This window comes from Chiloscyllium punctatum, chromosome 15, assembly GCF_047496795.1.
Source record: "Chiloscyllium punctatum isolate Juve2018m chromosome 15, sChiPun1.3, whole genome shotgun sequence".
Classification (NCBI taxonomy): Eukaryota; Metazoa; Chordata; class Chondrichthyes; order Orectolobiformes; family Hemiscylliidae; genus Chiloscyllium; species Chiloscyllium punctatum.
Window position 1 is genome coordinate 85,221,145 of NC_092753.1, and position 16,304 is coordinate 85,237,448.

Genomic DNA, 16,304 nt, shown 5'->3' on the forward strand with positions numbered 1-16,304 from the left:
ATGTACTGATCCCATCCTTACTGTCAGAGTAACCCCACATCCTCTTCCTGTTTGTCTGTCCTTGTGAAATATCGAATATCCTAAAATATTTAGTTCCCAGTCTTGGTCACCACATAGCTGTTTCTGTGAAGGTGATTAGATAACTCTATTTATGTCTATTTGAGCCTTTAGATTAGCTAACTTCTTGTGAATGCTGCATAGTGCCCTTAACTATGCCCCCTCTGACAGAAACCATATCATCCTGACCTCTGTCTTAAATGTGCGGCCTTACTCTGAGATGATATGCTCTGGTCCTAGACTTTTCCACAAGGGGAAATTAATTCTCTGCACCTATCCTTTCAAGTGACCTAATAATCTGATACATTTCATCTCACCATCATGCCAGTACCAATGTTGCCATTCTCGTGCACTCACTTCATATACTGCAGGCATTCAGCTGTTTCAGGCACATCACTTAACCTTGGGTTTGCAGGATCACTAACATATTCTCTTAAGTACAACCTGGTGTACAATAGAAGGAAACAGATTATTACATCTTCTGAGCTAAGGCATGCTGCTCATGAATCAATATAACTGCAACATTAAATATATAATCTTTATTGGTTTGCTTGTGTATGCTGTGTCATTCGTCAACAGTGCTATGATTGAAGATCAGAGCTCAAGGAAAATCTTTCTATTGGAGATGCTTTTGGATATGGTCCTACCTAGGGGCACCGGTAAAAAGAGCTTTGTGCTTAATTTCACTCATTCTCATCTAATGGAGATTGGGGAAGCAGTAAGCCGGAATATTTTAAAGTCAGTAGAACGGTTTACTTGAAGAGAAACCTGAATCGTCTTCTCTCAGTCAAAGAAAGAGATTGGGATATTTGCCACCTCCAACATAGGTGGTACTGGGTAAGAGTTTTAAAGTTGCTCACTACCAGTAATGTTCCTTTCTTTTTCTTTGTCTTTGGTCTATTTAGTGATTAACAGTAAAAAGAAACTTCATTGCATGACAGCACTTTATTACATGATAATTCTTTGCCAGGAGCTTAGGGAGCTGATACTGTTCCCTTGGAAAGCTGGAGTAGAAATTCTTGTCACGAACCATTGACTGTGTGTGCCTTCTGTAGAATGGGTGGAACAACATGAACAGCAATCACTTCAGAACAATTGTCTTCTACAGCACAGAATGTCCCACTCAATGCAAAATATCTGATCTCCACATATTGAAAACAAAGGCCTTTGGGCAAGTCATAGTTGGTCTTCATTGTTTCAGAGAAATCAACATTGCAACCCCTAATAGAATAATCTGCTTTCTTTCCACAGTGCTTTCCTTCAAAAATGGCTGTATTTTCTAATGTGTTTGAGGAGAACATTCGTGATTATATTAACACTATTGATGAGTTGAGGTCAATGGGTATAGATAAAGACTTTGCTCTCCCCACCATTGCTGTGATTGGAGACCAGAGCTCAGGGAAAAGTTCTGTTCTGGAGATGCTGTCTGACGTGGCCCTTCCCCGAGGCAAAGGTAAGAAGAATTTTGTACATATTCATGTTTTCAAAATTAGTTGTAATGGGAGAAAGTGTCTCGAGGTGTAGAGTATCACCGATGCAGGAAGTGTTCAGCCACAAGAATTGGGATCTTCATTTCACTCTCTCCCCAGCCATGTCTCAATCAGAATGATTTGGAGATGCCGGTGTTGGATTGGAGTGGACAAAGTTAAAAATCACACAACACCAGGTTATAGTTCAACAGGTTTAATCGGAAGCACTAGCTTTCAGAGCGTTGCACCTTCATCAGGTGGTTGTCTGATGAAGGAGCAGCACTCCGAGAGCTAAAACTTCTAATTAAACCTGTTGGACTATAACCTAGAATTGTTTGATTTTTAACTCAATCAGAATGAGTTTAATTCCTGGCAAGAACTGAATCATGGAATTTTGAGACATGGAGAGACTACTGCATTGCAGCTACCACATGGTTCTGGCTGAACACGAAATTGTCCCACTCTTACTATTTACCATAGGCATTCCAAAAGGATTTGCAGATTAACAGTCAGGTCATAATGATCACATTATGAGACACTTGCTGTGTCCATTTGGTCCTCAGACTTGACTCTAGAACTTCTATTCCAGGCGTAGAGATCCAACACAATGTGCCACAAGATCTCCACGATCTTTAATTAGTTTAATACAGACTCTGAATGTACAAATGAACATATGAATTAGGAGAAGGAGTAGGCCATTCAGCCCTTCAAGCCAGTTCTGCCATTCAATAAGATCATGGCTGGTCTGAATGTAACTTCAAATCTGCATGCCTGCCCACAACTAAAACAAACCCTTTCACCCCCTTGCTTTCCAAGAATCCATCTACCGCTGCCTTAAAAATATTCCAGGACTCTGCTTCCACCAAGTTTTCGGGAAGAGAGTTCCAAAGACTCAAGACCCTCTGAGAGAATGTTTTTGCCTAATCTGTTTTAAATGGACAACTCCTGTTTTTTAAACAGTGATCTCAAATTCTAGATTCTCCCACACGAGGAAGCATTTGTTCCATGTCCAAGCTGTCAAGACACGTTGGTATCTTGTCCATTTGAAGTGGGTCCCTTCTTACTGTTTTAATTCTCAGCGGATACAAACCAAGTCTGCTCAACCTTACAATAGTGATAGCTTTGTACTGGCATTCTTAATTACTTGCTGTACTTGTACACCTACATTTTGTGATTCAAGCATGAAAGTACCCAGAATACTGTCTGCAATCACCCACCATTCAGATAATATACTTCTTTTATTTCTTACTACCAAAATGGAAAATTCTATATTTCCCCACGTAATATTCAATTTACCACTCCTTTCAATAAGGTTGCCTCTCATTCCTCTAAATTTCAATGAGTCCAGGTTTAAATTATTCTGCTTCTTCTCATAAAACAATCCCACCATATCCATTAGCAACCTCGTGAACTCTCTCTGGACTTCTACCAACCCCAATATATATTTTCTTGAATAAGGGGCACAAAAATGTTTAAAGTATTCTAGCTAGACAGGCAGGAGGCTGGAAGAATACAACAAGCCAGGCAGCATTAGGAGCTGGAGAAGTCGATGTCTTGGGTGTAACCCTTCTTCAGGACAGGAGCTGGGTGTGGAGGGAGCTGCAGATAAAGGTGGTGTGGTGAGGATAGGTGAAGACAGGCAAAGGGTACGACCTGGTTGGTCGACGAAAGAGTGCATCCAGTAGGAGGCTGGGAGGAGTGGAAGGGAGGGCGAGGGACTGGGAAGGGAGTCAGAGAAAGGAAGAGAGTCGGACGATGGGAAGAAAGATTATTTGAAATTGGAGAACTCAATGTTGAGTCCTCTGGGCTGTAGGCTGCCCAGAAAGAAGATGAGGTGTTGTTCCTCCAATTTGCAATTTGGTTCATTGTGGCAATGGAGGAGGCCAAGGAATGTCATGTTGGAGAGGGAGTGGAAAGGGGAATTAAAATGGGTGGTGACTGGGCGGTCAGGTCAGCCCCTGCAGGCGATGCTCGGTGAACCGTTCCCAAATTTATATTTGGTCTCCTTGATGTAGAGAAGACCACACCAGGAGCACCTGATGTGGTAAATTAGGTTGCAGGAGAGGCAGATGAACCTCTGTCTCACCTGGAGGGACTGTTTGGGGCCCTGGATGGAGGTGAGAGGGATGCTGTACTGGCAGGTTTTGCTTCTTTTCCGGTTGCAGGGAAAGGTACCGGAGGGGTTCAGGTAGGGAGGTGGGGGGGGTGGGGATTGGTGGGGATAGTAGCGCAAACCAAGGGCTGTCAGAGGGAACGGTCCTTGCAGAAGGCAGAGAGGGGTGGGATAAGGAAGATGTTCTTAGTGCTGGTGTCTAGTGGAGGTGACGGAAGTGTTTAAGGATGATGTGTTGGTTGCAGAGACTGGTGGGGTGATAGGTGAGGACATGGGGAACTTTATTGCGTTGAGGGGGGATTTAGAGCAATGGAATGGGGAATGGAGGTGGTGTGGTGGAGGGCTGTCTAGATGACAGAGGGTGGACATCTGGGATACTTGGGAGTGGAATGTTTCCTCATCTGAGCAGATGCGACGGACGTGGAGGAATTGGAAGAATGGTATGGAGTTATGCTGGATGCTGGTTGGGAGGAGTTGTAGGAGAAAGTGAGGACTGCAGATGCTGGAGTTCAGAGTCAAGAGTGTGGTGCTGGAAAAGCACAGCAGGTGAGGCAGCATCCAAGGAGCAGGAGAATGAATGATTAAGGGCTTATCCAGATAGTCGTGAGAGTCTGTGGGTTTGTAGTAAACGTCCGTCTGGAGACTGTCGCTGGAGATGGAAATGGACAGGTGAAGAAAGGGGAGGGAGGTATCTGAGATGGCCCAAGTGAATTTGAGGATGGGATGGAAGTTGTGGATGAACTGCTCCAGTTCATCTCAGGTACAGGACGCTGCACCAATGCAGTTGTTGATGTAACAGCAGAAGAGTTGGGGCACAGTGCCTGTGTGGGTGCTGAAGAGGGACTGTTCAACGTGGCCAACAAAGAGACAGGCATTAGCTGAGGCCCATCCTAGTGCCCATGGTCACCCCCTGGATTTGGAGGGAATAGGAGGAATTAAAGGAAAAGTTATGAAGGGTGAGGACCAGTTTGGTGAGGCAGAGGAGGGTATTGGTGGAGGGGGACTGGATGGGTCTGTTGGAGAGGAAGAAGTGGAGGACCTGGAGGCCTTACTTGTGGGGTATGGACATGTATAAGGACTGCACATCCATAGGGAAGATAAAGCTCCGGGGACCAGGAAACGGGAAGTTACTGAAAAGATGGAGGGCGTGATTGGTGTCACAGGTGTAGGTGGGAAGTGCCTAAACCAAGAGGGAGAGGATGGAGTCGAGGTAAGACGAGATGAGTTCGGTGGGGTAGGAGCGTGCCGAGTCGATGGGTCAACCAGGGTAGTTGGGCTTGTGGATCTTGGGGGAGCAAGTGGAACCGGACAGTGCAGGGCTGGGAGACTATGATCTGGAGATAGTGGAGGGGAGATCACCAGAGTCAATGAGGGCACAGACCATGCGAGTGAGTTTGGCCTGATGGGTCATGGGGGGGTCATGGGGAAATAGGAAGAGGTATCAAACACACTTGAGAATTGGTGAAAGTATTCTAGCAGCAGTCTGATGAGGAATTTTAACAAAACCTCTCAACTTTTGTACTTCATTCCCTTTGAAATAAAGGCTGAACTTTAATTTGCCTTATCTGTTAGATGTGGAACTTGGGTACCAGCTTTTGGTGAAGGGCTTTTGCCCGAAATATCGATTTTCCTGCTCTTCAGATGCTGCCTGACCTGCTGTGCTTTTCCAGCACCACTCTAATCTTGACTACCAGCTTTTTGTACAAGGCAGAGGTTTAAAATGAGAGGGGAAAGATTTTTAAAAAGACCAAAGGGGCAACATTTTCACACAGAGGGTGGTGCATGTATGGAACGAACTGCCAAAGGAAGTGGTGGAGGCTGGTAAAATGCAACATTTAAAAAGGCATCTGGATGGATACATGATTTGGAAGGGTTTAAATGGATATGGGTCAAATATTGGCAAATAGGACTAGATTAATTTAGGATATCTGGTCAGCATAGATGAGTTGGACTGAAGAGTCTGTTTCCGCGCTATACATCTCCATGGCTCTATGAGTCCCAAATCCTCTGTTCCATAGTTTTTTTGCAGTACTTCTCCATCAAAATAATATTCAGCTCCTCTATTGTTCCTGCTAAGGTGCAAAACCTCAACTTTTTCCACATTATATTTCTCCTGCTAAGTCTTTATTTAAACTGTCTATACCCCTCTCTACAAACTCTTTGTTCCATCCTCACCACTTGCATTTTCACCTACTTTTGTGTTATTTGAAAACTTGACTGTAGTCCATTCAATTTTCTTATCCAAATCATTAATATACATTACAAGTAATGATGCCCCAGCACTGATTCCCCTAAATTCCACTAGATAGAAGTTACCAGCCTGAAAATGCCACAATATCTCAACTCTTTGCATTGTATTTATTTGACAATCATCTATCCGTGCTGATATATTACCTCCAACACCATGTGTTTGAGTCTTATTAATAACATATTGTACAGTATGTTATCAAACACCTTCTGAAAATCTAAATATATTACATCCACTGTTTCTCCTTTATCTATCCTGCCTGTTGTGTCCTCAAAATCTCCTAGTAAACTCTAGGTATACGTTTGCTTCATCAAGCTGTGCAGACTCTGTATTATGTAATTTTAAATTCTCCACTGCATCCTTCTTAGGAATACCATTCATGAACTGTCCAGATGTAGAAACATTGGAAATAGAAGCAGGAGCTAAATAGCCTGCATAATCATTCAAATGGCTTGATCATCTACCTTGACAAAATTTTTTTCCACGACCTCCACTTCCATTGATACCTCTTACCTAACATGGGGTCAGTTTAGCTCAGCTGGCTGGAGGCTGATGCCCACAATATGGCTTCAATTCCTGCACTGGCTAAGGTTACCATGAAGGACTCCCCTGCTTTACCTCTCCCTCATCTTTTGTGTAGTGACCGTCAGATTAAACCACCACCAGTTATTCCCCTTTAATGAATGAGCAGGCCTGCTGTCCAGTGAGACAATGGTGACTTTACCTTTAGAACCAAATATCTAGCTTATATCATCTCTAAAAAAATGTACACACCTCACAGTGTACTGTTCTTAAGTTAATACAGTCTTGTCCTATGAAAAAACAACAGAAATTGCAGGTGAAACTGAGTAAGGCTGGCAGTGTATGTGGGATAAAGCAGAGTTAACATATGGACTAATTAATTTCTTAACTAATAATTGGCATTTTTATTTCAGGCATTGTGACAAGATGCCCTCTAGAGTTGAAGCTGAAGAAGGTTGCAGACGATAAACCTTGGAAAGGACAAATACGTTATAGAGAGTATGTCAAAACACTGGATCGTGCAAGTCAGGTGGAAGATGAAATTCTTCAAGGTACATTGAAGATAAACCAACAAATCATTTTTAGTGTAACTGGGCTGTTTGTAGGTGAGTGAGGATATCCATCAGTAAATTGCGTATACTGTGAGAGGGAGATCATATTCCACAAACAATCACTCGCTAGATTAAAGATTGCAGCAATGATTCCACAGCACTGTTTGTGCCTCTGAGGCCAAAGGTTTTGCGTTCAAGTCTCAGTTCAGAGTGTTGAACACAAACATCTACGTTGATACTGAGGGACAGCTGATTGTTGGAAGACCTGTCTTTTTGTTGAGATAGTGCCCCGTTTACCCTTTCAGGTTGGCACAAAAGATTCCATGGCACTATTTTGAAGGACAACTGATGTGTTCCCCCCAGTGTCCTGCCCAATGTCTATCCCTCAGTCAAAACCACAACAGAGATTCACTGATTATTATCACATCGCTGTCTGTGGGAACTTGTTGTCTTACAAAGTGACTTAAATGTTTCCTGTATCAGAATAGCGACTCCAACTCTCAAGCATTTTATTAGTTTAGAAATGTGTCAGAGTATCCAAAGATCACGAAAGACGTTTTCTAAATCTGAGTTCTTTTTTATGGGAGGAAGGTAAGAAGCAAATGCTGGTTTTCAAAAAGAAATGGCAATTTCAGTTGTCAGAATAGGATAGAACATAGAACATAGAACATGGAACTTACGACACAGAACATGGAACATGGAACATAGAACAGTCCAGCGCAGGAACAGGCCATTTGGCCCACAATGTTGTGTCAAACATGACGCTGAGTTAAACTAATCCCTTCTTCTTGCCCTTGCTCCATTGCTCCATTCATTGCTTATTCCTGTGTTTATCTAAAAGTCCTTTAAACAGCCCAATTGTATCTGCCTCCACTAATACTTCTACAATGCATTCCAGAGTCTTACCACTTTCTGTGTAAAACACTTACCCCTCACATCTCTTTTGAACTTGCCCCCTCTTACCTTAAACACATGCTTCCTGGTATTAGTCATTTTATCTCTGGGAAAAAGATTCTTACTGTCAACCCTATCAATGCTTCTCATAATTTTATAAATTTCTATCAGTCCTCCCCTCAGCCTCCAGAGAAAAGAACCCCAGTTTATCCAGCCCCTCCTGATAGCTCATGCCTTCTAATCTCGTAAACCTCTTCTGCACCTCTCCAAAGTCTCCACATCTTTCCTGTAATGTGGTGACCAGAATTACCCAGTCATTTCAATGAAGCACTGAAAGTATAGAAATAAAAACAGAGATTGGAGGAAAAGCTCAGCAGATCTAGTTGCATCTGTGAAGGGGGAAACAGGATGAATGTTTTGAGTTTGAAATGAATTTTCAGAACTCCAAAGGAAGCGTGTGATTTATTGATGAAATCAAGACCACCCATTTTGTTTTATCTACAGCCCAGGACATGCTGACTGAAAACACACCCATAAGTTCCGAACTCATCAGTTTAACAGTTGAATCGAACAATGCTCCGGATCTAACATTAATTGATTTGCCTGGAATTGCCAGGGTTCCTGTTGGGAATCAACCTCAAGATATTGGGAAAATGGTAATGTGAACTTGATAACAGAGCTCAAGTGTACCTTTTACAATGATTTGAGGCTTAGTACAGGAGAAGGGAGCTCTCACTTAATAATCAGGGACTGGTCTTACAGAGAATAGGAGCAGGTGTCTATGTGTCTCCTTTGCATGACTAGCTAGTTTTTTTGAGGAAAAGATCAATATTTGAGATGAAGATTTAGATTTTGCCTAAGACCATAAGACCATAAGACATAGGAGTGGAAGCAAGGCCATTCGGCCCATCGAGTCCACTCCGCCATTCAATCATGGCTGATGGTCACTTCAACTCCACTTACCCCCATTCTCCCCATAGCCCTTAATTCCCCGAGACAACAAGAATCTATCAATCTCTGCCTTGAAGACATTTAGCGTCCCGGCCTCCACTGCACTCTGCGGCAATGAATTCCACAGGCCCACCACTCTCTGGCTGAAGAAATGTCTCCGCATTTCTGTTCTGAATTTACCCCCTCTAATTCTAAGCCTGTGTCCACGGGTCCTAGTCTCCTCGCCTAACGGAAACAAATTCCAAGCATCCACCCTTTCCAAGCCATGTATTATCTTGTACGTCTCTATTAAGTCTCCCCTTAATCTTCTAAACTCCAATGAATACAATCCCAAGATCCTCAGCCGTTCCTCAAATGTTAGGCCTACCATTCCAGGGATCATCCGTGTGAATCTCCGCTGGACACGTTCCAGTACCAGTATGTCCTTCCTGAGGTGTGGGGACCAAAACTGGACACAGTACTCCAAATGGGGCCTAACCAGAGCTTTATAAAGTCTCAGTAGCACAATGATGTTTTTATATTCCAACCCTCTTGAGATAAGTGACAACATCGCATTCGATTTCTTAATCACAGACTCAACCTGCATGTTGACCTTTCGTGAATCCTCGACTAGCACTCCCAGATCCCTTTGTACTTTGGCTTTACGAATTTTCTCACCGTTTAGAAAGTAGTCTGTGCTTTTATTCTTTTTGCCAAAGTGCAAGACCTCGCATTTGTTCACGTTGAATTCCATCAGCCATTACCTGGACCACTCTCCCAAACTATCTAGATCCTCCTGCAGCCTCCCCACTTCCTCAGTACTACCTGCCTGTCCACCTATCTTCGTTTCATCGGCAAACTTCGCTAGAATGCCCCCAGTCCCTTCATCCAGATCATTAATATATAATGCGAACAGCTGTGGCCCCAACACTGAACCCTGCGGGACACCACTCGTCACCGGCTGCCATTCTGAAAAAGAACCTTTTATCCCAACTCTCTGCCTTCTGTCAGACAGCCAATCCTCAATCCATCCCAGTAGCTCACCTCGAACACCATGGGCACCTTGCTCAGCAGCCTCCCGTGTGGCACCTTATCAAATGCCTTTTGGAAGTCTAGATAGACCACATCCACTGGGTTTCCCTGGTCTAACCTACTTGTCACCTCTTCAAAGAATACCAGTAGGTTTGTCAGGCATGACCTCCCCTTACTAAATCCATGTTGACATGTTCTAATCAGACTCTGCTCTTCTAAGAATTTAGAAACCTCATCCTTCATGATGGATTCTAGAATTTTACCAACAACCGAGGTTAGGCTAATTGGCCTATAATTTTCCATCTTTTGCCTGTTTAGTAAGTTTCTGATGAAAGTTTTGAATTCAGTTTCATTTTCCGCAAAATGTTAAGCAAAGATGGAGAAATGTAACTGTGTTCAACAGAGGAGAACAAAAACTTTCTGTTAATTGGCTGCATTGACCTCGAGCTCAGGAAGTCACAAGATCATTGACAGATTAATTATGGAGACAGAGTCATAGAATCATACAGCACTGAAACAGACCTGTCGATCCACTTCATCCACGCTAACCAGATATGCTAAACTGAACTATTTCCATTTGATCATAAGACCATCAGACGTAGGAGCAGAAATTAGTCCATTCAGCCCATCAAGTCTGCTTTGCCATTCAATCACAGATGATAAGGTTCTGAACCCCATTCTCCTGCTTTCTCCCCGTAACCCTTGATTCCCTTGACAATCAAGAACCTATCTATCTCTGGCTTAAAAATAATCAATCACCTGGCCTCCACAATCTTCTGTGGCAGTGAATTTGGCTGCACTTGCCAAATATCCCTCTAAACCTTGCCTGTCCAAATATCCAAATGTCTTTTAGAAGTTGTAATTCTACCCACTTTTATCACTTCCTCTGGCAGCTCATTCTATACATGTGTGAAAATGTTGCCCCTCAGGTCCCTTTTAAATCTTTCCCCTCTCACCTTAAACCTATGTCCTCTACTTTTAAATTCCCCTACTTTTGGAAGAAGACCTTTCCTTTCACATTACCTATGCCAATCTTTATATTATATACCTCTAAAGGTCACCCCTCAGCATTATATGCTCCAAGGATAAAAAGTGCCAACCTACCCAGCCTTTCCTTATACTTCAAACACTTCAGTCCAGGTAACATACTTACAAATCATTTCTGCACTTTTTCCAGCTTAATGACATCTTTTCTATAGCAAGGCAGCCAGAATTGTATGCAGTATTCTAAGAGTGACCTCACCAATATCTTGTACAGCTGTAACATGATGTCCCAACTCCTACGCTCAATGGTCTGGCCAATGAAGGCAAACATGTCAAATGCCTTTTCCACCACCCTGTCTGCTTGCAACACCATTTCAAGAAACCACTGACCTCTGTAATCATATCTTCAGTTGAATGATTTAATTGATAGTTCTGTCAACACAAAGCTGTGTGGGAGGGTGAACTGTGAGGAGGATACAGAGATGCTTCAGTACAATTTGGACATGCTGAATGATTGGGCAAATGCATGACAGATGAAGTGCAATGGGGATAAATGTAATGTGTTCCAGTTTGGTAGCAAAAGCAAGAAGGCAGAATATAAAGTGAATTGTGATAGATTAAGAAAGGGAGAGGTGCAATGAGACCTGGGTGTCCTTGATCACCATTCGCTAAAAGTAAACATGCAGGTGCAACAGGCAGTGAAGTGATCAAATGGTATGTTTTTCTTTCACAGTGAGAGAATTTGAGTGCTGCAATTATACAGGCCATTGGTGAGATCACACCTGGAGGCCTATGTGCAGTTCTGGTGTCCTAAACTGAGAAAGGATGTTGTAGCTTTGGAGTGAATGCAACTAAAATTTATGAGACTGATTTCTATGAGAGTTGGACTGATGCATGAAGAGAGACTGGATCAGTAGGACTATACTCAGAGGCATTTAGAAGAATGAAGAAGTTCTTATAGAAGCCTATAAAATTCCAATTGGACTACACAAGGTAAATAAGATCACAAGACCATAGAACAGAGGAGCAGAAATTAGGCCATTCGGCCCACTGGGTTCACTCTGCCTTTGGATCAAGGCTGATGGGTTTCTCAACCCCATTTTCTCGCTTTCTCTCTGTAACTTTTGATCCTTTGACAATCAAGAACCTATCTATCTCAGTCTTAAGTACACTCAATGACCTGGCCTCCACAGCCTTCTGTGGCAATGAATTCCACAGATTCACCACTCTCTGGCTAAATAAGTTTCTCTTTATCTCCATAAGTGCAAAAAGGACCCCAGAACCAGGGTTCACAGTTTAGGGATACACAGTAGGCTACTTAGTATCAAACTGAGGAGAATGTTTTTCATGGAAGTGAGCCTATGGGATTTTCTTCCACAGGAAATTGTCGAGGCCAGCAATGAATATTTTCAAGGAGCAGTTAGGTATAGTTCCTAGAGCTAAAGTGATCAAAAGGTAGGGATGGAAAGCAAGAGCAGTGTACTGAGTTGGATAATCAGCAGTGATCATATTTAATGACAGAGCGGGCTTGAAGGGCTGAAAGTGCTCATCCTGTTCCTATTTCCTACGTTTCTATGTCGGCAGAGAATTCAGCAGTAATGCTCGCCAAATCTCCAGTGGTCACGGAGAACTATCAGAAATCTTGCACAGTCAGGGTTCTGAAAAATTTAAAATGTAGAAAACTGGTGCCAGGAAGCTTTTCTTCAAGTGAAGGTTGATTTATTTTCCTGCAAAATTATTCTTAAATTATCCATGAGACTCACTATGAAGGATCCTTTAGTACGTACATGAGGCATTTTTTGAGATACTGCATCAGCTCCAGTCCCCTATCCTCGTCCCCAGTGGAGCCTTACTAAATGGGACTGTGGGTCACATAATCTTACCATTACTGTTTAATCCCAGCTCTAAACTGTCGTCTTGGTTCATATTTTGTCCATACTGTTTGTCTCAATTAGCAAAATTTTGCCTATGACATGAATAGTAAACAGTATTTCTCTTCCAGACCAAAAAACTCATCAAAAGCTATATTCAAAGAAAGGAAACCATCGTTTTGGTTGTCATCCCTTGCAGCATGGACATTGTAACTACTGAAGCTTTGAAGATGGCACATGAGTTTGATCCAGAAGGAGAAAGGACACTGGGTAAATCAAATCAAAATTCAGAGGCACTGGGGAAAGCACAGCATACCATCATTCAGACATCGGAAATGTTCCCAGCTTAAGTATAAGCCAGGAATTGGCAGAGGCTATTGAATCTATTAAGCCTGTTCCTCGAGCACTCTTACTGACTCAGCCCAGCTCCCTTTCAAACCACCTCATTGATGTCAATTCCACTGAATTACTGGGTGGTGACAAGTGAAGGTTGAATTGACACTATAAGGTGATAGGAGAAAATAAGGACTGCAGATTAGAATCGAGAGTGTGGTGTTGGAAAAGCACAGCAGGTCAGGCAGCTTCTGAGGAGCAGGAGATTCAATGTTTTGAGCATAAGCTCTTCATTAGGAATCCTGATGAAGGGCTTATGCCCAAAATGCCAATCCTCCTGCTTCTCGGATGCTGCCTGACCTGCTGTGCTTTTCCAGCACCACACTCTCGACTATAAGTGATAGGACATTGAAAGTTTGAATTTTGTCTTTGTTTGGCATTTCGTCTAAACTCAGAGATCTATTTGTGGCAGCTGACCAGCACAAAGGCTCACAAACTGGGTCTGAGTTGCTGTGATCATCAACCTGCTAGCACCAGTCAAACCTCCTGGTGCAGTTTTGTGGATTGAAGCTGCTAAATGTCCGACCTCACTGGCAGCTACCTACTTGGAGTTCCTAGGGGTGTGTTGCAATGGCTGAGGTTGATCACCCCTAACCTTGCATTGGCAACCACAGTGGGTCCAGGAATGTCCTGAGTGTGGGTGAGGCATGCTGCCAGTGCAATATGGAGCCAAGGCCCAGTGAGGACTGAAAACGAGATGCCATCATGGTCTGCCGTAATGAACTTTTATTTCTGTAAAGCTGTAATTTTTATTTATGTACTGTCGAAAGAACCTGTGTCTAGGCACCACCCTCTCCTCCTTGACCTATCACCTTCATCCCCTCCCCCACTCATCCATTGTACTCTATGCTACTTTCTCCCCACCCCCACCCTCCTCTAGCTTATCTCTCCACACTTCAGGCTCACTGCCTTTATTCCTGATGAAGGGCTTTTGCCCGAAACGTCGATTTCGAAGCTACTTGGATGCTGCCTGAACTGCTGTGCTCTTCCAGCACCACTAATCCAGAATCTGGTTTCCAGCATCTGCAGTCATTGTTTTTACCCAGTTTTGTATGTAAGTCAGCATTGTAACTGGCGATGTATAAACTTTTCACTACATGCATTGAGTAGATGTGACCATAAAGTCTATTTGATTCTATTCTGTTTGGCCCATCGTATCAGATGAGCTCTTCAAAAGTAATCCAATTTCTCTGATTCTATCGGTTCCTCCCCAGAATTCTATTAACTTTCCTTATAAATATTGTATTGAGTTTCCCACTGTAACCTTTCAGACAGCACCTGAACAATTTTTAGCATGAAACAAATATTATACCCATCTCCACTTTAGTTATTGTGCTACTTAGTTTCAATCTATGTCTTCTGGTCACCAGCATTTGAACTTGTCGCTCCTGCTCTACTCTGTCAAAAACATTTACCATTTTGCATGTCTCTATTAAATCATCACCTAACCTTTTATATTCTGAGGAAAGCAATCGTAGCTTCACTGGTTTCTGCACATTATTTATTACTTCTACTTTGCTGAGTTGAAAGTAATGTTGTACAATTGATTCACATTAATTGCTTATCAAATTCATGCTGAGGGAGCTCACTTTACATAGGAAGTCAGAGCCAATGTGGGTCTATAATCCGTATAACAATCCAAAGGTTCATGCAAAATAATGCAGAAAAACATGAGAAACTAGCTCACATTGAAAAGTGTAGGTCAAGCACAACAACACTAAAATAGATAGGGCATTGGAGAGGATATTGATCAGGTTTAAAATCCACACCTTCTCCTTGAGTTGCTAAATTCTTGTGTTTAATTTTCCAGGTGTTTTAACAAAACCAGACTTGATTGACAAAGGTACAGAAGAAGATATTATCAAAATCCTTGAGAATAAAGTTGTCCCTCTGAAGAAGGGTTACATTCTTGTCAAGTGTCGTGGGCAGAATGAACTGAATGCAAATACAACAATGTCCGCTGCATTGGAGGAAGAAATCACATTTTTACAGAACAGCTCAACCTTCCGGTATTATTATCCATTAACAACAAATTTGTCTGTTGCTTACTCATTAAATTGAGCTTTGTTTCATCAATAGACTACTTTATGTTGTCAATGGTGCTAACTCTTGCTGATGCACAGATTTCCCATAACTGTAGCCTTCTAGGACGTGTCTGAAGTTTCAACATTGCCTGAAAAATGCAATCCATCATAGCCTCCTTGATACCCTATGCCTCTATTTCTACCACCTGGGATCATCTCGGCCTATTTAACCATTTTCCCAACCTGCCCGCCACCTTAAATTACCAAGTCAGAAGTCACATAACACACCAGGTTATAGTCCAACAAGTTTATTCAAAATCTCAAGCTTTTGGATCGCTGCTCCTTTGTCAGGTGATGTACACTGGCATCTCCACATCATGAGCTTAAATGATTTGTGCACATATATTCCTGGGTCTCTCTTTCATCTTCTTTCAAATTGTATTATTTATTTTATGTTGCCTTTCCTCTTTCATTTGACTAAAATAAATCATCTTTCCACATTAAATTTAATGTTCCACCTAATCCATCAGCCTGTCAACAACATCTTGAAGTCTTTCACTGTTCTTTTCACAGTTCACTGTATTTTCAAAATGTTTTCATCCACAAAACTTTCCTCGACTCTAAGTCCTTAGTATATACTAGGAAGCTCATGATCCTTGATACTGATTTCTGGGGAACCTCACTTGAGACCTTATTTCAGTGTGAAAGACCACCATTCACCAATATTCTCACTTGTCACTTGCCCAACTTCATATCCAGGGAGAATGTGAGGACTGCAGATGCTGGAGATCAGAGCTTAAAAATGTGTTGCTGGAAAAGCTCAGCAGGTCAGGCTGCATCAAAGGAACAGGAGAATCTACATTTCTGGCATAAGCTCTTCCTGAAGAAGGTCTTATGCCCGAAACATCGATTCTCCTGTTCCTTTGATGCTGCCTGACCTGCTGCGCTTTTCCAGCAACACATTTTTAAGCAACTTCATATCCACGTTGTCACCTTCTAATGTATTCCATCAGTTTCAACTTTCCTGACTAGCTTGTTATTTGGCACATTACCAAACACCCCTTGGAAGTCCATACAGATCACATACACTGCATTGCTCTCATCAATTCTCTTTATTAATTCATCAAAAGATTTAATCAAATTAGTTTGCCATAACACTCCTCCAAGTGACTATTACTTTGGTTCCTGGTTATCTGAAAGATTTGTCACCATTAAT

At 42.4% G+C, this 16,304-nt stretch overlaps 1 protein-coding gene across 1 annotated transcript in view; it reads left to right on the top strand.

Annotated features, from left to right (window-relative positions):
- Nucleotides 1–1,323: 1,323 nt before the first annotated feature.
- The window catches only part of LOC140486482 (interferon-induced GTP-binding protein Mx-like), a 35,468-nt gene continuing 20,487 nt past the window's right edge, over nucleotides 1,324–16,304 (top strand). Inside the window, exons 1-5 of the mRNA XM_072585704.1 lie at nucleotides 1,324–1,510; nucleotides 6,823–6,960; nucleotides 8,359–8,510; nucleotides 12,803–12,941; nucleotides 14,875–15,073. Of these exons, the coding sequence (XP_072441805.1) occupies nucleotides 1,324–1,510; nucleotides 6,823–6,960; nucleotides 8,359–8,510; nucleotides 12,803–12,941; nucleotides 14,875–15,073 (815 nt within the window). The remainder of the gene's footprint in view (nucleotides 1,511–6,822; nucleotides 6,961–8,358; nucleotides 8,511–12,802; nucleotides 12,942–14,874; nucleotides 15,074–16,304) is intronic.